The following is a 22,846-nucleotide window of genomic DNA, read 5'->3' on the forward strand; positions in this document are numbered from 1 at the left end:
CTTCTCTCACTCCCTTCTGCATCACCCTGACTTGCTCCTTTTGTTCTTCCCCCCTCCAACACCACAGTAATGTACAAAGCTGTCAGTTTTTTTATGTGTATTGATGTCTTTCTCCCCCCGCTCGACTGTAAGATCACTGTGGGCAGGGAATGTGTCTTTTTATTGTTGTACCATACTCTCCCAAGGGTGGAGAGCCAAGTCTGGGAGGGCGTCTTGCCCTACCGGACCCTCTCAGCTCAGGGAAGCAGCGTGGCCTAGTGGAAAGAACACGGTCCTGGGAGTCAGAGGATGTGGGTTCTAATCCCGGCTCTGCCACGTGTCTGCTGTGTGATCTTGGGCAAGTCATGTCCCTTCTCCAGGCCTCAGTTCCCTTATCTGTGAAATAGGGATTAAGACTGTGAGCCCCATGTGGGACAGGGACTATGTCTGACCTGACTCCGTCTTATCTATCTTAGTGCTTAGAATGGTGCTTGGCACATAATAGGCATGTAACAAATACCACAATTGATCATTATTGTTATTAGGATTATAATTATTCTCTCACTTACTGCCCCCATCTCACCTCTAGCTTCGCCTTTAGCCTCACCTCTGGGCCCTTGCCAGAAACGTATGTTTCTCCACTGCTGTGACTGACCAGAAAACATGTCGAACTTCAGCCTTTTTCCTTCCAAAGCCCATTCACGCTTCTTTCACTCCCCCGCAACCCCCGCCACCAAACCAGGCTCCGTGGCCTGAGGGTTGTCGGAGGGAGAGGAGGGCTGGACTACTCAGTAGGCCAAATATAAACTGATGATGATGATGATGATAATAATAGCTCGGTGCTTACTATGTGCCAGGCACTGTACTAAAGGGGTTTGGACTGTGACAGGTGGTAATGTAATGTAAGCCTGCTAATAATAATAATAATAACAGTAATGATACTTAAGTGTTTTCTATGTGCCAAGCATTGCACTAAATGCTGGGATAAATACAAGGTAATCAGGTTGGACCCAGTCCTTTTCCTTCACTGGATTCACCCTCTAAAAGGGAGGGAGAGTAGGCATTCATTCATTCAGTCATATTTATTGAGTGCTTAGTGTTTGTAGAGCACTGTACCAAACGCTTGGAAGAGTAAATTAGAACAATAAACAGACACATTCCCTGTCCACAGTGAGCTCTCAGTTTAGAGAGGGAGGCAGACATTAATAGAAATAAATTGATTAATCTCTGCTTTTCCAATGGGAAAACTGAAACACGGATAGGTTAAGCGACTGTCAAAGGCAATTGACAGAGGCTGAACAAGAATCCAAGCCTACTGATTCCCAGTTCTGTGCATTTATCACTAAATCATCCTAGGTATTCATCATTATTGTTGGGGTTATTACTCTCGAATCATGGAATTTCAAGAAATCTGAGAGGTCTTCAGTCCAGCCCTGAAAACACTTTTTCATCTCTTTTTTAAAAAGAGAAGTCTGTCCTTTTTTTGCAGATCTCCAAAATAGGATAATTATTGTTATGATCGATTATGTTATTATTACTGTAATGATCATTAAGCAAGAAAGTTTGGCTATTCTGTTTGTTTTTTCTTCGCAGAGCCTAGCAGTGCGGGTAAAATACCATTAATTCTCTAGGGAAGTACTAGCGATCCCAAAATGAAAATAACGGGTACACGCACATTGGGTGGTAACTAATTATATTTTATTATTGCAAAAGAAAGTGTTGAAAAAATAGATTATCTACTTTCAAAATTTATCTCGGGGAATTTTTGCAGTTGCTTATCAAAGCATCTTTAAAGATGGCATCTTCTAGGCCTTCTAATCTGGAAGAAATTTTTTATTGGATTTTTTAAGCACTCACTATGTGCCAGGCACTGTTCTAAACGCTGTAGGTACAAGCTAATCAGGTGGGACACAGTCCAGGTCCCACATGGGCCTCACAGCTTGAATCTCCGTTTTACAGATAAGGTATCTGAGGCCCAGAGAAGTTAAGGGGACTTATCCGAGGTTATACAATGGATAGGTGGTGGAGCCGGAATTAGAACCCAGATCCTCTGACTCCCAGGCCCGTGCTCTTTCTACTAGGTCACGCTGCTTCTGTAGACTTGGCTTGAAATAATATTCCCATGAACCGACGACCCTTTGGGTCTAAAAAGAGCCTTTTCCTAGAGGGATGAACTGGGAAATTAGGAGGCAGATACTGCTCATCCCTGGGTGTAAAAAAATGAGAAGCAAAGGTCAATAGGTTCCATCACAGATGGCCCTAAGGAGGTGATTTTCCTATGTAAGTTGAGGTGTCAAAATACTAGACCGTCAACATCATCATCAATGGTAATTCTTGAGCATTTACTATGGGCAGAGTGTTGTTCTAAGCACTTGGGAGAGTATACTACAACAGAGTTGGTAGACACGTTCCCTGACCACAACAAGCTTAGAGTCTAGAATAATAATAATTACGGTATTTGTGAATCGCTTACTGTGTGCCAGGCACTATACTAAGCGCTGGGGCGGATACAAGCAAATCAGGCTGGACGCAGTCTGTGTCCCACACGGAGCTCACAGTCTTGATCCCTGTTTTACACAGGAGGTAACTGAGGCTCCGAGAAGTTAAGTGACTTGCCCGAGGACATAAGCAGACCTGCAGGTGCCGGAGCCGGGATTAGAACCCATGACCTTCTGACTCCCAGGCCCATGTTCTTTCCACTACACCATGCGTACCAGCCTACTTTGCAGATGTGTTGGTGTGATCAGCGAACGTGATTGAGATGTGATTTAAGACCGTCTTAATGCACCATGCATTCTTTTCCCCTCCCTCCCCATTGCACGTATTTATTACTCAACCCACCCCCAACCCTGCAGCACTTACATCCCAATCTTTATACTCCTTTTCTTCCATTACCCGTAATTCATTTTAATGTCCGCCAAGCGCGTCGTAAAGTGCTCCACAAACAGTAAGCCCTCACAAAATGCCATTCATCGGTTGATATTCTCTGCCACATTAAGGAAGAAAGGAGAGCAAAGAGGAGCCCAAAGGTCACTTTGCCTGTTTTTATTGTTTTTTATATATATAGGGTATATAAGTTTGACTACGTGCCAAACACTGTTCTGAGCACTGAGGCAGGTACAGATTAGTTGTCAGACACAGTCCCTGTTCCGCGTGGGGCTAAGTAGGAGGGTGAACAGGTTCATCCCCATTTTACACTTGAGGAAAATGAGGCACAGAGAAGCGAAGCCACGTTTCCAGGGTCACAGAGCAATCAATTAGCAGAATGGGGATTAGAACCCAGATCTTTCTGACTCACAGGCCCAAGCTCTCTCCATTAGGCCACACTGCTTCTACTGTTGTTCCACATTGTTGCCTAAGAGGTTATTAATGACACAAGTGGCACCTGGCAAGATATACAGCGCGTTTAAGTTGCCCTCAAATTTTGCTGGGAAGTAGAAAATAATAACATTGAATGAGAATGAAGTATTCTGCTCAAATCCCTGTTTGTGTGTCTCAGGTTTCTGTGTTAAGAATGGCCACTTAAATGTATTCTAAGACTCCCTATCACTGTGTAATTTTCCTCACCCCTGATTGCCTCATTTGAATTCAGAGTTATCAGTCAGGAGGGTCAATCTAAGTTAACTTCAGCCTGTTTGCGGTAACATGGATTTGGAACGGATATTATCGTAGCACATGAAAACTTAATACCGTCTGATTGGTTTTGGAGGTCATCGGCATGAAATATTCACCAAGCCGCTAGCAAACTGCTTTATTTATACGGAGGAATAATTTTCTTTTTTCTGCCATGCAATTGATTGGGCCTGACGGTCATCAAATGGCGCGAGCCCTAAAATAAAACTCCGTGGTCACCAGAAGGAGGGAGGTTTTGTTTCATTTCTTCCAGTGTTTTTAAGCCCCATCATTTACCTGCTCCTCTTTTCTTTCTTCTTCCTGAACAGCCCTGGCAGTCAGAAGAGGAGGGGTCGTGGCTGCGTGAATATCCCGTGACGCTGATGCAGTTCTTCCGGTACTTGTATCACAACGTCCCCGACCTGGCCTCCATGTGGATGAGTCCGGAGTTCCTGTGCACCTTGGCAGCCACCGTGTTCCCTTTCAACATCCGCCCCTACTCCGAGATGGTAGGAGGGAACGGGCCCACCAACTCAGTCGTACTGCACTCTCCCAAGTGGCTAGTACAGTGTTCTGCATACAGTAGGCGCTCAATAAGTACCTGTGCTTGATTGGGAGCAGTGTATACCAACCACACCCGATCCAAACCAAACACTCCCATTCCCTTATTTGGCCAAAGCATTATTATTATCGTTGTTATTGGAAAACAGCATGGCCCAGGGCATAGAGCAGGGACCTGGGAGTCAGAAGATCGTGGGTTCTAATCCTGGCTCTGCCACTTCTCTGCTCTGTGACCTCGAGCAAGTCACTTCACTTCTCTGGGCCTCAGTGACCTCATCTGGAAAATTGGGATTAAACCTGTGAGCCCTAGGTGGGACAGGGACTCTGTCCCACCCAATTACCTTGTGCCTACCCCAATGCTTATTACAGTGCCTGGCACATAGTATGTGCTTAACAAAACCCTTAATATTAATATTATCATTATCAGGTTGGCCTCAGTGCCTGTCCTGCATGGGGATCACGGTCTGAGTTGGAAGGAGAATGAGCATTTGTGAAGCATTTACTGTGTGCCAGGCGATGTACTAAGCGCTAGTAGAGGCAGAAGATAATCAGGTCCCACATGGGGCTCACAATCTAAGTAGGGGGGAGAACAGGTGTTGAATCTTGCAGAAGAGGGAACTGAGGTCCAGAGAAGTTAGGTGACTTGCCCCAGGTCACACAGCAAACTGGTGGCAGAACTGGGAATAAAACCCAGGTCCTCCGACTTCCAGGCCCATGCTCTTTCTACCAGGCTATGCTGATTTAATAATAATAATAATGATGATGATAATGGTGTTTGTTAAGCGCTTACTCTGTGCCAGGAACTGTTCTAAGTGCTGGAGTAGATACAAGATAATCAAATTGGTCACAGCACTTTGTGTGTGCAGAGCACTATCTAAGCATGTTCCTTGCCCACAGGAGCTTATAATCTACATTTCCACTTGAAAGAATGCTGGTCTCTTGAGAAGCCATAACATTTGCTTTGTACCCCAAAGTGCCCAGGACGCAGTGACTGTAGCTGTAACCAATATGCTCTGCTCTTATGGGTCTTTGATTTGTAGAAACTTATTTTGAAATGGCAGCTACAGGTGTTCTATTCACGCATGCCAACTCTTTTACATTGTACCCCCCCAAGAACCTAGTACAGTGTTGTTCCTACAGTCGGCGTTTGATAAATACGACTGATTGATTTTTTTTATTTTTATTTTTTTGAAAAGGTCACCGACCTCGACGACGAAGTAGGGTCTCCAGCCGAAGAATTCAAAGCCTTTGCCGCCGACACGGGCATGAACAGGAGCCAGTCAGAGTATTGCAACGTCGGCTCGAAGACCTACCTGACCAATCACCCGGCCAAGAAGTTCGTTTTTGACTTCATGCGGGTCTTGATTATTGACAACCTCTGCCTCATGCCCGCCAGCAAACAGACCCCACTGATCGATCTCCTGCTAGAAGTAAGTGTAGAGACCTCGGTTGGATGTTAGAGAAGCAGCACGGCTTAGCGGAAAGAGCATGGGCTCGGGAGTCAGAGGTCGAGGGTTCTTTGGGCAAGTCACTTAACTTCTCTGCCTCAGTTACCTCATGTGTAAAATGGAGATTAAGACTGTGAGCCCCAAGTGGGACAACCCGATAACCTTGTATCTACCCCAGCGCTTACAACGGGGCCTGGCATTTAGTAAGCGCTTAACCAATACCATTATTATTATTATTACTATTCTCCCAAGCCCTTAGTATAGTGCTCTGCACGTGGTAAGTGCTCAGTAAATACTACTGTTGGACCGATTGAATTCGCAATCATTTTATTTATAAGTCTCTGGGAACCCAGCAGTGAGCATCCGTAACTCCGAATGATCCACCAGAAGAATATAATGTGGAATACGGAAAGGGGGAAGAAATAGAGCAGAGTAACGTCATCGTCATCGTCATCATCAAAAATGTTAGTTAAGCGCTTACAATGTGCCAGGCACCGTACTAAGCGCCGGGGTGGATACGAGCAAATCGGATCGGGCACAGTCCCTTTCCCATGAGGGGCTCACAGTCTCAAACCCCATTTTACAGATGTGGGAGCTGAGGCACAGAGAAGCCAAGTGACTTGCCCAAAGTCACACGACAGACGGGTGGCAGAGCCGAGATTAAAACCTGTGACCTTCTCACTCCCCGGCCCGTGCTCTCTCCGCTACACCGTGCTGCTTGTCAGGAGCTTGGTATAGTTCTCTGCTCCTGTAGTCTGCACACAATAAGCATGGGGAGGCATAGCATAAGCATAGGGAAGCAGCGTGGCTCAGTGGAAAGAGCCTGGGCTTCGGAGTCAGAGGTCACGGATTCGACTCCCGGCTCCGCCGCTTGGCGGCTGTGTGACTGTGGGCAAGTCAGTTCACTTCTCTGTACCTCGGTTACCTCATCTGTAAAATGGGGATTCACTGTGAGCCGCACGTGGGACAACATGATTACCCTGTATCACCCCCCCGGCGCTTAGAACAGTGCTCTGCACATAGCAAGCGCTTAAATACCCACATCATTATTATTATTATTATAAGTGCTCAATAAATACGATTGGCCGCCCCACAGTGAGCTTACAGTCTAGAGCGAATTCTTGCTCTTTATTTCTATGTCATGGACACCGGTGTGCAGACTATAATGGAAGCCATATTTTCGTGGCCCTCCCTGCTTCCCTGTGAGGGGGTCTGAAGTGCATGAGCCAGCATTAGTGTATTCTCCCAAGCGCTTAGTACAGTGCTGTGCGCTCGGTACGCGCTCAATAAATACGACTGAACGGATGCAGGGCTTGGCGGAGGATTCGAGCAACTGGGGCTCCCTCCGGTGGTCAACAGAGTAACCAGCCTTGGGTCTACGATGCTGCGGGCTACTACAGTTCCCATTCAGAACCTCTTGCTGAGCGGGCCCTTAAATTAAAACTGTGGAAGTGGAGGGCTTTTTATCCTCCTTAATTAGGAATCCACCCTCAAGTCATCCGTCCAGGCTTAGTGGGACAGGGACTCTGTGCAACCTGATTATCTTGTAAAATAATAATAACAATAATGATGGTGTTTGTTAAGCGCTTACTATGCGCCAAGCCCTGTTTTAAGCCCTGAGATACAAAGTAATCAGGTTGTCCCAGATGGGGCCCACAGTCTTCGTCCCCATTTTACAGCCGGGGTAGCGGAGGCACAGAGAAGTGAAGTCACAAGCTGCTATGATGCTAACCTGGTATTTTATTCATTCATTCAATAGTATTTATTGAGCGCTTACTATATGCAGAGCATTGTACTAAGCGCTTGGAATGTACAAATCGTATTTTAGCATCCCCCCGGGGTTTTTTTTTTTTCCTTCTTCTTAGTGTATTTGTTAAGCACTTAGTATGAGCCAGGCACTGTACTGAGCCCTGGAGTAGATACAGCCACATCATTTGGACACAGTCCATGTCCCATACGGGTCTCACGGTCTTAATCCTCATCTTACAGTTAAGATAACTGAGGCACAGAAAAGTCGAGTGACTTGCCCCAGGTCACACAGCAGACAAGTGATGGAGCTGGGATTAAAACCCAGTTCCTTCTGACTCCCAAGCCCATGGTCTATCCACTAGGCCACACTCCTCCCCTTTCTCTAAGGGCCAGGAGATGCCCGTATTACTCTCTTCAATAATAATTCATTCAATAGCATTTATTGAGCACTTACTATGCGCAGAGCACTGTACTAAGCGTTTGGAATGCACAGTTCGGCAACAGATAGAAACAATCCCTGCCCAGTGATGGGCTCACGTCTAAACGATAATCAGTCATAATCATAATAATAATGGTATTTGGCAAGCCCTTCCTATGGGCTCCCTCTAGACTGAAAGCTCATCGTGGGCAGGGATATGTCTGTTAATTTGTTGTATTGTACTCTCCCAAGTGCTTAGTACAGTGCTCTGCACACAGTAAACGCTCAGTAAATATGATTGACAAGCTGGCTAAGCACTGGGGTACAAGATACTTAGGTCGGACACAGTCGCTGACCAACAGTGGGGCTCAAAGTCTAAGAAGGGAGCAGAACTGATATTGATTGAATCCCCATTTTACAGATGAGGAATCTAAAGCACAGAGAAATTAAGTGACTTACCCAAGGTCACCCAGCAGGCAAGCATCCGCCTTGCTGATTCAGATATTCCAGCAGAGTCTTACTGGATTTTTCTCAAGCTTCTACTTATCTTTCCCCTGTGCTTTATGACAAGGGAAAGTTGAACTTTTATCTCTCTAATGGGCAGGGCTATTGTCTCCCAGGCAGGCCCTCTAATCTCCTTTCTAGCTTTATGGCTATTGACTTTTACCTTGCTGATTGCCCAAGTAGAGCCGATGCCAAAAATTGGAAAACAGTTCCATTTTACCCTAGCAGATGATGCTACTTGAATTTCCAGAAGCTTTTGGTTTAATGACAGGCCGGCTTTTGACTAAAGCAGCCGAAAATGTTGATTTTCATTACTCTAATTAAAAAGCAGTAGATTCAGTAGAGCCAGAAGAACGGTGTTCCGATGACCTGAGATCAGATACCCTGGGTCACCTGACCCTCAGTCGTCCAGTCAGTCATATTTATTGAGCGCTTACTGCGTGCAGAGCACTGTACTAAGTGCTTGGGAGAGTATAATATAACAATAAACACACAGATGTCACAGAGTCCTTTGGAGCATCAGCTCATTGTAGGCAGGGTATGGGGCTGTTTGTTGTATTGCACACTCCCGAGCGCTTAGTACACTCTCTGAATACAGTAAGTGCTTAATGAATATGATTGTATGAATGTGTGCTTCCCCTCCATCCCCTGACTCCGGTCCAAAGATCTGAGCTTGGTTCCTAGTCATTTGACTGAAACCCCAAGGCATCGAGGGGCTGGGATTGGTATGTACACAGAAGCTCCCCCAAAACTCCTAGATTCTCCAGGACCCACTCTCCACTTATTTGTACCCCCTTCCACGTCCCCCCAAAACCTTAGGATCACTGTGAGCTTCAGTGTGGCAGTTCAGCTCCTGTGACTGCTAGGAAGCAGCGTGGCCTAGTGACTAGAACACGGGCCTCGGAGTCAGAAAGACCTGGGTTTTAATCCCACCTCTGCCACTTGCCTGCTGTGTGACCTTAGGCAGGTCACTTCACTTCTGTAGGCCTCAGTTTTCTCAAAATTGTACAGTGGAGATTAGGTGCCTGTTTTCCCACACATAGTAAGCACTTAACAAATGCCATTATTACTATCATCATTACGGTTATATTATCTTAACATCAGTTTTGCTGTAGGTGAAATTCTAAAAATGTAATCCTTCCCAATCCTGAAGGCATTTACTAGGCTCTTAAAATCATTGAGAAGAATTAGAAATGCTAGGACGTTCACAAAAATAAACTGATTTTTAGAGTTCCGAGGCCATTAGCACCACCTCCAAACCTCTATTCCAATTATACATTTAAAAAGAATTAATAAGATACCAATTTGGGGGGCCTTACTGTGTTGGAACAAAGCCACCAGAGTAACCATAGGGACCTTTGATGATTAACATTATGAGGATTTATTTATTGAGAGCCAGTGGTGTTCAGAGCACTGTACTGAAGGCATGGCAGAGTGCAGTCAGTTAATCAGTGGTATTTATTGAGAGCTTATTATGTGCAGAACACTGTTCTTAGCACTTGGGAGGGTACGATACGACAGAATAAATAGACATGTTCCCTGCCCATAATGAGTTTACAGTCATTTGGCATAAAAAGCACATGTTCCTTGCTTCTGATCAGAGCATGTTGGCGATATGTTTCAGGCTTCTCCCGAGAGATCTACAAGGACTCAGCAAAAGGAATTTCAGACGTATATTTTGGATAGTGTGATGGACCATTTACTCGCAGCTGACGTTTTATTAGGTAATTCTTATTACTTTCATTTCTAAAACCATCCATTCCCCCCGATCTGAATCCCGAGTGAATCACATTTCCCTTTCTTAACTCCATCCTTTCTCCTCTCCTTGGCTTTTTGGGCCGGTTTTGTATGTGGGTAGAAGTCAGAGATCAGATGCAAGTTTTCTACCCCTCTTGTAGGACAGCTTGAAAGTGAGGTCTCTTTGGACAGTAAAGAGGGGGTTTATAACTTCTTTTTTCTCCTTTTATAAGATGTCCTTTCTGAAGGTGGGCTTAGAAAGAGTCGATTCCTTGAAGGATAATCATGCTCGAGGCTGATAGCCACGGCATTATCGGTAGCAGCTCCTCTGGACCAGTGGAAAGAACTCTTTTCAGAACTGAGGCTCACACATTGGTCCCGATGGGAGACTCTGTTGTTTTCGTTACCGATGGCATATTTGCAAAGCACGGCATGTGGATCACATAAGCTGCCTCGGGAAAACTTTGGAGTCCTCACTGAAAGATAACAAGCAGCCTTGGGGAGGAGGGAGGGAGGGAGGGGATCAGACCACCAGCCCCCAGCGGGCCTCCTTGCCAGTTCTCATGGAGCTTTGCGGCAGGCGGGCCTGGATTTTGAGGGAAGGGTGACACCCTAGTTAAGATGCTGCTTCCCCCCTCCCACTTCCTTGGGCTTTGATGACCTCTGATGATGTGGAAGGGTGAAGGGCCCAAGGCACCGTTTGTCACTTCCACAAAATTCTCACCTGAGGAGAGAGGGGATGTTGATTTTTAGGCACATTCAAGGGAAAGTACATTTTGCACTTATAATTGTTTTATTTCACCCACTTTGTACTGATTATCACAAATTTAAGCATGATAGATTAAAGAGAGGGAAAGAGGCTATAAGCCATGACAGCAGGAGGCAAAAACAGTGCTGGATTGGAAGGGGGAAAAAAAGGCAACTGATTGTTTTTGCCGCAGATTACCCAGATCAACTGAAAGCCTTTTCTGGCATAAAGACGGGAACTCTGTGGCTGCAATTCAGTTGCATCTGAGGCATGCTTATTCATATTTGGTTACAAACCAGTGATACTATGTTTGTGGGCAGAGTTTTCTGTTAGTTGGACATGATTCCGACCAATACTTTGGGTGAATGAGGACTCGTTTTAACATGACTTCCTGGTAATGATTCTGTTTAACCAGATTGTCGTGTCGCTGCTCAGGAATTACTCACCAGTCAGCCCATTGGCCAGGAAGGACCTGTCTCTGACTGTCTGTCTCTCTCACACACACCTCCCTACCTCCCCACCCTCATCACCAATGTGAGTTGAGGCCGGGCATCTCCACGCTACAAAGTTCATTCAGTTTCTCTCAAGTTTGCATTTTCCCTGGTTGCTCTTCCTGGCACGTGGTATCTCAGAGGATTCCGTGATGGCTTCTCAGGGGAGCGTTGGAGAGATCCTCAGAGCCCAATCACCAGGCACCAGGATTTTGCTCCCCAGGACTCATGGGAGTCAGGGAACGTAAAACGGGCTGGATAGAGTACAGGAAGTCTGGCAAGGCAGAGAGACAGAGAGTGTAGTAGGGGAATGTGAATATGAAGGACAGCTCTCTCTTTGTATATCTAGAGAAAGAGAAGGGCGTGTTTTTTTATTCTGCTTGTTTGGTGCTTACTATATGCCAGGCCCTGTACTAATCCCTGGGTTCGAGAAAAGCTAATAGGTTGGACACAGTCCATTTCCCACATGGGGCTCACGGTCTTAATCCCCACTTCACAAATGAGGGAACCGAGGCCCAGAGAAGTGAAGAGACTTGCTCAAGGCCACACAGTAGACAAGAGCGGTGGAGCAGAGAGTTGTCCTTCATGTTCATATTTATATATATGTAAACACACACATAGTCACCTTTCCTACATATATTTATATTCATACACACACACACATACATAAACGTATATTTAGAGAGTGCTGTCCATCATATTTATATATACACATACACATGTATCTAAAATGAAAGAGTTGTCCATAGTGGTCATATAAATAAATATATATTTACACACACACACACATTCATATCTAGAGAAATTTGCTCTTCATATTCATTTGTATGCACACACACAGAGACACGTAAATATGCATATTTAGAAAGAGAGTAATCCTCCATAATCACCTATGAGCAAGTGTATAGCTGGAAAGGCCAACATAGATTCCCATTGCCAGTCACATTGGGCCAAACGAAAGGTCGTCTCTTGTTGTATGGTCATGTCCAATATTTGTAGCACCTGGTACTGTCATCCCTGCATGCAGAGTTGCTACCTGAGCCCTCCCCAACTTGCAACCTCGAAAAGCTGGGTGTCTCTCTTCACCCTCTCCCCTAGCACGCCTCCAGGGCCACGTTCCGGAGGCCGCTGAGCCCCGAGGATCGATTTGTCCCCGGGGCGACTCAGAGCCTGGTGGTCTTTCCAATTTCATCCAGATTTTTTTCCCTCGCTCTCAGCCTGGGGTCTTTTAGGGCCCAGATAATTTTTCTTGCGTTCAGGTGCTTTGGGGCGGCTTGTGTTTCCGAGGCGCGTTCTGACTGATTTTTATCCCGTTGGAATTCAGGGGAAGATGCCTCTCTACCCATCACCAGTGGAGGAAGTTATCAAGTGCTGGTGAACAACGTGTTTTATTTCACACAGCGGGTGGTGGACAAGCTGTGGCAGGGCATGTTCAACAGGGAATCCAAACTCCTTATCGAGTTCATTATCCAGCTTATTGCACAGGTAACTCATTTTTCTCTTCCAATTTTTTTTCTGTGGTATTCATTAAGCATTTATTATGTGCCGGACACTGTTCTAAACACTGGGGTAGAAACAAGCTAATCAGGTTGGACACGGTCCATGTCCCACATGGGTCTTAATCCCCATTTTACAGTTGAGGGAACTGAGGCTCAAAAAAGTGAAGTGACTTGCTGTAGGTCACACAGTAGGCAAGTGTCAGAATCAGAATTAGAACCCAGGCCCAGCTCCAAGGCCCGTGCTCTAGCCACTAGGCAACGATGCTTCTCCATCTCATATCAGTTGATTTTCCAATCTACTGCACTCAGTTTCTTTGTATAATATTTTGGGATTGATAACCCCAGGGTGAGAGTTTGAGCAAAGTGGGCCATCCCAAAAATGCTCTTGAAGTGATACATGCCACTCACTTTGAAGTAGGGGCAGATTTTGCTGGTAACAGTTTCAAACAAATACAGAAAGTATTTTGCCTAACTTCACTTCTTTCAGAGTTGTGATTCATTCTCTTTTGGCAAACATTATTCCTGCCTTTGAGTTTTCAGACTTTTTGAACACAGCGAAGCCCTGGAATTTAAATTACTTCCATTAATTCTCAGTTATGGTATGAATTAAGCATTTACTATATGCCAAACACTGTGTTAATCACTCAGGCGAATCAGTCAAAGGTATTTGTTGAGCACTTTTTTTTTTCTTTTTGATATTTGTTAAGCGCTTACTATGTGCCAAGCACTGTACTAAGTGCTGGGGAAGATACTAGATAATGAGGTTGGACACAGACCCTCTCCCATAGGGGTCTCACAGTCTTAATCCCCATTTTACAGATGAGGTAACTGAGGTTCAGAAAAGCGAAGTGACTTGCTCAAGGTCACACAGCAGACAAGTGTCAGAACCGGGATTGGAACCTAGGTCCTTTTGACTCCCAGGTCCTTGCCCTAATCAGTAGGCCACACTGCTTCTCAGCATTGGTAGCACTGTACCGAGTGCTTGGGGGAGAGTTCAGTACCTTGGAAGACAGGTTCCCTGCCCGTGACGAGTTTACAGTCTAGAGATGAAAGATGGGTAAGTCAGTCACGGTCCCACATGGGGATCGCAGTCTAGTTTGGGCAAGATGGACACATAGGAGAGAGGGAAGAATACTGAAAGCAATAGAAGCCTGAAAAGTACAAGAATCAGGGTGAAGGGCAGGCATGATGGATAAATAATTTGCAATTTACAGGTCTGTCTTTTTTTCCCTCTAACTGGGGTAAAAGAGACACCTTTGGTCCCAATTCAGGTTTTTTGTTTTGTTTTGTGTGTGTACTTTTTTTGGTTTTTTTAATGGTATTTTTTAAGTGCTTACTCTGTCCCATGCACTGAATTCAGTGCTGGGGTAGGTACAGGCTAGTCAGGTTAAGCATAGTTCATGTCCCACAAAATAACGATAACAATAAACATGGCATTTAAGGGCTTACTATGTGCCAGGCACTGAACTAAGTGCTGGGGTAGATACAAAATAATCAGGTTGAACATAGTCTCTGTCCCACCTAGGGCTCGCAGTCTTAATTCCCATTTTATAGGCGAGGTAACTGAGGCACGGAGAAGTGAAAAGACTTGCCCAAAGCCATACTGCAGACAAGGTATGGAGCCGGGGCTAGGACCCAGGTCCTTCTGACTCCCAGGCCCGTGCTTTAACTACTAGGCCACACTGCTTCTCTATGTTGAGGAGGAAAAATGGGAATAGGAAAGGGTTGGTCTCCTGGGGTCTGTGAACATCCCTTTCGATGCCAAGTGCGTTTCTTATTTTTCAACTAGTCGAAACGAAGGTCCCAAGGCCTGTCGCTGGACGCCGTGTATCACTGCCTGAACCGGACCATCCTCTACCAGTTCTCCAGGGCCCACAAAACCGTCGCCCAGCAAGTGGCTCTGCTGGATTCCCTGAGGGTCCTGACGGTCCACCGGAATTTAATTCTCGGCCCTGGCAACCACGACCAGGAGTTCATCAGCTGCCTGGCGCACTGCCTGATGAATCTGCACGTCGGGAGGTAAGTGCCCGAGCCCGACCGCATCGAGCCGCCGAAGGAAGTAGCTATCGATCGATCATACTCATCGAGCGATTACTGTGTGCAGAGCACCGTACTAAGTGCTCGGGAGAGTACAATATAATAATGATAATGATCATGGTGTTTAAGTGCTTACTCGGGGCCAACAACCGTATTAAGCGTTAGGGTGGGTCATTTATTCATATTAAGGTCCGTCTCCCCCTCCAGACTGTTAGCTCGTTGTGGGCAGAGCATTCCTTCGTTAGAATTTATTGAGCAATTACTCTGTGCAAAGTACTGTGCAGGCACATTCCCTGCCCACGACGAGCTTGTGTCTGTGATATTTTACGTTGTTCTGTCTCAAGTGCTTAGTACAGTGGCCCTGCACACAGTAAGTGCTCAATAAATATGACTGAATGAACTTAGATGGTGGTATCTGAAGTATTCCTTGGTGGGGAGAAAAGTTTCTGCTACAAAATAAGGCACAGGTTCTACCTGCTCCCAGTTTTGCGCTGGCTTCAGGCTGATGACATCCAATAATTAAAACAGAAATTGGTAGTCCTCGGTTTGTGAAAGCACTTTGAAAATTAAGACACGATGGGAAGCGTATGAATGAATTGCCCGACTGCTTAAGCTCAATCTCTTCCCATCTCTTGAAGCTTTCTGCCTTATCCATTTTCTGGGAAAACCAATTCCACACGTCTGTTACCAAAGAATCGCCTGTCGTTAGCCTTGGTACAAGCACCTTTCAACTCCAAAGGCTACCCCAGGCTCCTAGAATGGCAAATCGAATCTTCGTTCACCCCGTTCCAAGGTTGTTCCGCTCAGAAGTGCATTCTGAGGGCACCGTCTCTGGTCTCGACAGGAAAGAGTTACGCCAGTTTTGAGACCGTTGCCATAAATCAGGGGCTTCCTCACAAAATAAACTATCACACAAAACTGCCAAGGAGACTTGTAGATGCACCCGAGAAACACGATATAATCACGGTATGCATTAGTCCTTTACTATGTGCCATGCACTATTTTCAGCGCCGAGGTAAATAGAACATAATAATAATAATAATGGTATTTATTAAGTATTAACTATTTGCCAGGCAATCCTAAGCGCTGGGCTGGATATAAGCAACTAGGGTTGGACACAGAGGAGTATGTCTGCTAATTCTGTTGCATTGTTCTCTCAATCACTCAGTGGTATTTATTGAGCTCTTACAGAGTGCAGAGCGCTGTACTAAGCGCTTGGGAGAGTACAGCATAATAGAGTTGGTAGACATGCTCCCTGCCCACAACAAGCCTACAGTCTAGAGTCTAGTCTACTGTTTCTCCCAAGCGCTTAGTGCAGTGCTCTGCTCATAATAAGTGCTCAATAAATGCCACTGACGTAGTACCACTGGGGGCTGGGGATGGGATGAGTATCAAAGTTGTTTGGGGGTCCAGGTGGGGTCTGCAGCCCAGCCAACAGCAGCCTTCTGGGATAATCTCCCTTGGCTTTGAGTTTGGGGATTGCTGGTCCCGTCGTCATACACTTTACCCCCATTGGCACTTTGTAGCAATGTGGATGGCTTTGGCCTGGAAGCAGAGGCCAGGATGACCACCTGGCACGTGATGATCCCCTCCGATATAGAACCGGACGGCGGCTACAGTCAAGACGTCAGCGAAGGTAAGAATGATGATGATAATCACAGGATCTGTGGTGTTTGTTAAGCGCTTACTGCGTGCCAGGCACTGTATTCAGCACTGGGCTTGATACAAGCAAATGGGCTTGTAGTGGGGGTTGGCACTTGTCACTCTGCCTTCTTGACTTCCTCCTCTTCGCTTCTTCCTCCCTTCCTAAGCAGGGGATCAGTCGGAAAATGGGATGATGATGATGTTGGTATTTGTTAAGCGCTTACCATGTTTCAAGCACTGGGGTGGATTCAAACTAATCAGGTTGGACACAGTCCCTGTCCCACATGGGGCTCGAAGTCCTAATCCCCATTTTACAGATGAGGGGACTGAGGCCCAGAGAAGTGAAGCCACTTGCCCAAAGTCACAGAGCAGACAAGTGGCAGAGCCAGACTCAGACCTCAGGTCCTCCTGACTCCCAGGCCGGTGCTCTATCCACTACGACATACTGTGTCTACCAATTCTACTGTATTGTACTCCCCCAAGTGCTTAGTACAGTGCCCTGCACACGGAAGGCACTCGGTAAATTCCGTTGACTGATTGAGATCCCGGGCCAGTCCCACCTCTTTTCCAGACTTGGGAACAAGGGCTCGAAGGAGACTGTTGTATTTTGAGAAGATGTCTTGGTCAGGGCATTAGCGTTCCATTAAGGAATAGAGTGGTTATAAATGGTGCCATTTATCTTGCATCATAAAGACAAATCTTGGTTAAGGCAAGCAGCCAGCCGTGGTATGAAGTGTCTTTCTCCAGACGCAAGTCGCGAAAGTAACTTTTATGTGAGTTTTCCCAAGCAGGATCACGACTAAGCTGTGAGCTCGTTCCCTAGACTGTTAACTCGTTGTGGACGGGGAATGTGTCATGTTGTTATATTGTACTCTCCCAGGCACTCAGAACAGTGCTCGGCACAGAGTATGTGCTCGGTAAATTTGATTGAGTAGAGCAGTGTAGGAGAGTCTTGGCTGTTCGCAGAGTTCCGAGATGAGAAAGTGATGTTAATACTTAATGGATTGAGGCTTTGTCTCAGCTTCTCTTCCGCTTTACTTTTTTTTTCCAATGGTTTTTGTTCAGCGCTCACTATGTGCCAAGCACTGTACTAAGCTCTGGGGTAGATAAAAGATAATCAGGTCTCACACAGGGCTCTCAGTCCGAGTAGAAGGGACAACAGGATTGAATCCCCTTTTGCAGATGAGAGAACTGAGGCCCGAGGTCCTTTAGCAGATAAGTGGCAGAGCTGAGATTAGAACTCGGCTCCTCTGATGACCGGGCACGAGCTCTTTCCACTAGGCGACGTCGCTTAGGTGGTCAGCTCAGAATCAGGTGGTGCCTGGGGAAGGGAAGACTGGTTTATATCCTGGGTTAGGGCTGACACCGCTCAGCCCTACCCCAGAAATAAAATCCAAGGTCTCTTATGATGTTCATTTTCTTTCCCCTTAAAGGCCGTCAGCTTCTCCTCAAGGCTGTGAACCGTGTCTGGACGGAGCTGATTCACAGTAAAAGGCAGGTTCTGGAGGAGATCTTCAAGGTGTCCCTGCCAGTCAACGACCGCGGACATGTGGACATTGGCCTGGCGAGGCCTCTGATCGAAGAGGCCGGGCTAAAGTGCTGGCAGAACCATTTGGGTAAGCAAACCCCACCCTCCCCCGCCAAGCTGGAATCCCCATTTTAAATAAATAAATAAAAATCACGTTCATATTCGTTAAGCGCTTACTGTATGCAAAGCACTGTTGTAAGCGCTGGGGGGATCCAAGGTGATCAGGTTGTCCCTCATGGGGCTCACAGTTTTCACCCGAAGCCCTCCGGGGCATGCCGCTCGGCAAACTCAAGTGTACTTGGGCTTTTCCGAGCGGTCCATGGTATTTGTGTGTGTACACATCGTCCTCTCCCAAGGGTTTAGTACAGTGCTCAGTATATAGTAGGCACTCATAATAACTGTGGTATTTAAGTGCTTACTGTGTGCCAGCCACTGTTCTAAGCGCTGGGGTGGATACAAGCAAATCGGGTTGGACAGTCTCAGTCCCACGTGGGGCTCACAGTCTTCATCCCCATTTTACAGATGAAAACTAAGATGATTACAGCTAAGACCCAGAGAAGTTAAGTGCCTTGCCTACGTGGCGGAGCCGAGATTAGAATCCAGATCCTTCTGACTCCCAGGCCCGTGCTCTGTCCACTAGACCATGCTGCTTCGCCATAAATACCATTAGTGATGATGATGGTGATAAGGACGTAGCCATAATTCATTTATGTATATTAATGTCTGCCTCCCCGTCTAGACCTGTAAACTCCTTGAGGGCAGGGAACGTGTCTACCAGCTCGGTTGTATTGTACTGTCTTTCAAGAGCTTAGTACAAGGTTCTGCATGCAGTGATGCGCTAAGTACGACTGAGTATCGAATGCTCACTGTGTGCAGAGAACTGTACTAAAGTCCCGTTTAACCCAAAATATAAGAAGAAAGTGGGAAGGCAATAATCATAAGAACGATATTTATTGAGCTAAGACCAGAGGTCGATTCAGGGTATTCACTTCCCACACTGCCTCTGCCCACATGTGGCTCAGAGTCTGAAAGGTATGGAAAGCAGATATTTTATGAAGCAAATAATGGTATTTACTGGGGCCTTATTGTGTGCAGAACACTGTACTAAGCACTTGGGAAAGTCCAATGCAGCAGAGTAGATTGCTTTGATCCCTGCCCACAAGGAGTGTACAATCTATGGGCGGAGGCAGACACTAAAATAAATTGTGTCAAAAACAGAGGCGGAAGGACCTGGGTTCTAATCCCAGCTCTGCCACTTGTCCGTTATGGGACCTGGGGAATCCCTTAATCTCTCCAGAATTAAGACTCCCACCCTTCCTTCCCCTGGGATTGTACATTATCGATGGTATTTATTGAGTGCTTACTGTGCACAGAGTACTGTACTAAGTGCTTGGGAGAATTTACGTCTAACACAGATGGCAGGAACATTCCCTGCCCACAAGTTTGTCTTGTTTGAGACGGGGATTGTGTCTAGTCTGATCTCAGTTTAGTGCTTGGCCCAGTGTAAATGCTTAATAACTGACAATATCATTATTATTCCTGTTACTTTTGAGAAGCAGTATGGCCCAGGGATAGAACACGGGCCTGGCAGGCAGAAGGACCTGGGTTCTAATCCCGGCTCTGCCACTTGTCTACTGTGTAACCTTGGGCAAGTCACTTCGCTTCTCTGGGCCTCAGCTCCGTCATCTTAAAATGGGAATTGAGACTGAGAGCCCCATGTGGGACATGGACTGGGTCCAACCTGACTAGCTTGGTTGTAAACTAGCGTGGATGTAACCCAGTGCTTAATATAGTGCCTGGCACATAGTAAGCGCTTAACAGATGCCCTAAATAATAAACAGTAAGAAGAAGAAGAATTGTCACCGTAATTTGGGGTAATCGGTGGGAAGCGGGCTTCGGTTGGTCGTGCAGAGAGAGCTGGAGGGCCGTGTACTCCATGACCCCGAGAGCTTCCAGGGTAAACGCCGTCTCGTTCGGCCCCTTAGCGCACGAGAAGAAATGCATCAGCCGCGTGGAAGCGTTGGCTCCTTCCACGCAGTCAAAGCTGTCCAGGGTGAGCAGCGGCTTCGGCCTCTCGAAGCTGACGGGGTCGAGGAGGAACCGCAAGGAGAGCGGTCTGCACAGACACAACCTCTCCACGCAGGTGAGTGACGGCGGGGGCAGCGAGACTCTTGCCACCAACCTCGGGGAGCGGAAGACGCAGGAGCCAGTGGCAGCTTTAGCCATCCCGCTCGCTCAGAGGTGCCCCCGGAGGGTGGATTTCACCAATGGGGGGTCGGGGGGAAGCACGGGAAGGACCAATGAGAGATCCAACCACCCTGTACATGCACAAGTACACACAAGCACACACAAGCACACATACACCCCTCCCGCTCTGCGCCGTCACCCTTGACATCGGCAGCATCCAAAGCACCTTCCTTCGAGGGGAAATGTATCCAAACTCCAGAGCCGCGAGATGACTCGATGACAGACTTGCCAGTCTCATTTAGACCCCCCCCCCCACCCCCTTGGTGACTCCGTTTCCGACCGGGCTGCATCACGCAGTTGTACCATTGTTCATTAGTGGTCCTCAGAGTGAGCAGCCTACAGAACCTCAGAGGTTCCAGATGGCACGGCCGGGAGACCTCAGCGTGCCACGCCGTAGTTCTCTAGTGGATGTTGTCCCGAGGAACGTGGAGTCCGTAGATTAAAGCCACCCACCTGCTAAGTGTCATGGTGGGCATCTCTCTTTTCCAGTCTTCCCCATCCTAAAACCCACACTCCCTTCACCATCCCACCTTGATAGGGAATCGCCAACCTGGTATGTGCGATTCCTGCAGCGTGTGCTCCCGGGTAGACGTCTAAGTCGTTATGTGATTATAAACGAACTTCACATCGGTGTCACTCAACTGCTCGTCTTGCAGTGCATTGACTGTGGGGTTTTTTTTGTTTGTTTTTTTGTTTTGTTTTTTGCTTTCCTCTCCTTGGTGCAGGAGATCTCCCAGTGGATGTTTACTCACGTTGCGGTAGTTCGAGACTTAGTCGACACCCAGTACAAAGAGTATCAAGAGGTAAAGAACTTTAGCTTGGAAACTAGAATTCCCATTTCTGCAATGGTAATAATAATAACGGGGGTGTTCGTTAAGCATTTACTATGTGCCAAGAACTGTACTAAGCACTGGGGTTGAGATCATCAGGTCCCACGTGGGGTTCACAGTCAAGTAGGAGGGAGCACAGGTACTGAATCCCCACTTTGAAGATGAGGGAACAGAGGCACGGAAAAGTGAAGTGACTTGCCCAGGGTCACCCAGCAAGTAATCAGTCAATCAGTGGTATTGATTGAACACTTAATATGTCCAGAGCACTGTACTAAGCATATGGGAGAGTACACCGCATGGGAGAGTATGCTATAATGGAGTTGGTAGAAGTAAGTGGCGGAGCCAAGATTAGAACCCAGGTCCTTTGACTCCCAAGCCCATTTTCGGTCCACTAGGCCACACTATTTCCCCAGAGTAAAAATAACCATTTTCCATTGTGGGTCCAAAACTCTTCCAAGTTATAGCAAATGATGCTCTTTGTCCCAAACCCCCAAAATAACAATTATGGCATTTGTTAAGCGCTTACTAAATGCCAAGCCCTGGGATAAATACCAAGTAATCAGATTGTCCCACGTGGGGCTCACAGTCTTAATACCCGTTTTACAGATGAGGTAACTGAGGCACAGAGAAGTTAAGCGGCTTGCCCTAGGTCACACAGCAGACAAGTGGTGGAGTGGGGATTAATACCCACGTCCTCTGACTCCCAAGCCCGGGCTCTTTCCATTAAGCCACGTTACTTGTCCATAAGTGGATAAGGAATCACGGCTGTTCAGTTCTAGAGGTTCCCCTCTAGACCGTAAGCTCGTACTGGACTCCTCCAAGTGCTTAGTAAATACTGTCATTATCATTATTATTATTACAGTGCTCTGGATATAATAAGCGTTGAATAAATACCACTGGTGGATTGAGTATAGGCTTAATTTATGTACTGATGAGCTCTGTGTTTTCTGTCACTTCCTGTTGCCTTGTTTTCCTCTAAAATGAGATAATGCATGATGATCCAAACCAATTGGAACCAAAATGAAGTCAGATAATTGCAATTTTGCATAAGAGAAGAGCGGATGATGTTTATCAGATGGGCATTTCCACTATTTTGTTTATTTCAAGTTTTTTGTGATGGAGGGTTTGTGTGGTGTGTGTGTGTGTGTTTGTGTTGATGGGGGTTTTGTTTTTCAATTCTCTGAGCTAGCCTTATTAAGAGACCTGATGATTGGATCATACCATTTGAGTGTAATTCCTCCTGCTCCTTTTCAACCTTCTCAGATTGTTGTGAGGTTGTTTGAGCAAACGGTTTACCATGATTTGAAAGTCTTGGGAAGCACTGACAAATGAAAGATAATCAGCTAGTATTTAATAACAATACCAAAAAACAAATGAATTCCATGGTATCTGAAGAGCCTATCATCTATTTAGTAAACTACTCTTAACCCTAGTAACTCTTCTTAATGAGAAGCAGCATGGCCTAGTGGATAGAGCACGAGTCTGAGGGTCAGAAGGATCTGGGTTCTAATTCTGGCTCCGCCACTTGTCTGCTTTGTGACCTTGGGCAAAAAGTCGCTTCATTTCTCCGTTCCGCAGTTACCTTATATGTAAAATGGGGATTTAAAGCTGTGAGCTCCATGTGGGACAGGGACCGTATTTGGCCCGATGAACTTGTATCTGCCCAGTGCTTAGAACAGTGCTTGACACTTAGCACTGACCAAACACCATAAAAAAGTAATAATAATTGTGGTATTTGTTTAGCACTGACAATGTGCCAGGCAGTATACTAAACACCAGAAACAAGCGAATCAGGTTGGATGCGGTCCCTGCCC

The 22,846-nt window shown here is 46.4% G+C and overlaps 1 protein-coding gene across 9 annotated transcripts in view; it reads left to right on the forward strand.

The window, feature by feature from the left end:
- The window catches only part of WDFY3 (WD repeat and FYVE domain containing 3), a 300,170-nt gene that overhangs the window by 232,714 nt on the left and 44,610 nt on the right, over positions 1-22,846 (forward strand). For all 9 annotated transcript variants that reach the window (XM_029076970.2, XM_029076971.2, XM_029076964.2 and 6 more), the window contains 9 exons: positions 3,921-4,100; positions 5,349-5,582; positions 9,896-9,995; positions 12,572-12,732; positions 14,536-14,765; positions 16,310-16,419; positions 17,861-18,043; positions 19,941-20,098; positions 20,928-21,005. In XM_029076970.2, the coding sequence (XP_028932803.1) occupies positions 3,921-4,100; positions 5,349-5,582; positions 9,896-9,995; positions 12,572-12,732; positions 14,536-14,765; positions 16,310-16,419; positions 17,861-18,043; positions 19,941-20,098; positions 20,928-21,005 (1,434 nt within the window). The remainder of the gene's footprint in view (positions 1-3,920; positions 4,101-5,348; positions 5,583-9,895; positions 9,996-12,571; positions 12,733-14,535; positions 14,766-16,309; positions 16,420-17,860; positions 18,044-19,940; positions 20,099-20,927; positions 21,006-22,846) is intronic.

The sequence above is a fragment of the Ornithorhynchus anatinus genome, chromosome 12, assembly GCF_004115215.2.
Source record: "Ornithorhynchus anatinus isolate Pmale09 chromosome 12, mOrnAna1.pri.v4, whole genome shotgun sequence".
Taxonomy (NCBI): domain Eukaryota; kingdom Metazoa; phylum Chordata; class Mammalia; order Monotremata; family Ornithorhynchidae; genus Ornithorhynchus; species Ornithorhynchus anatinus.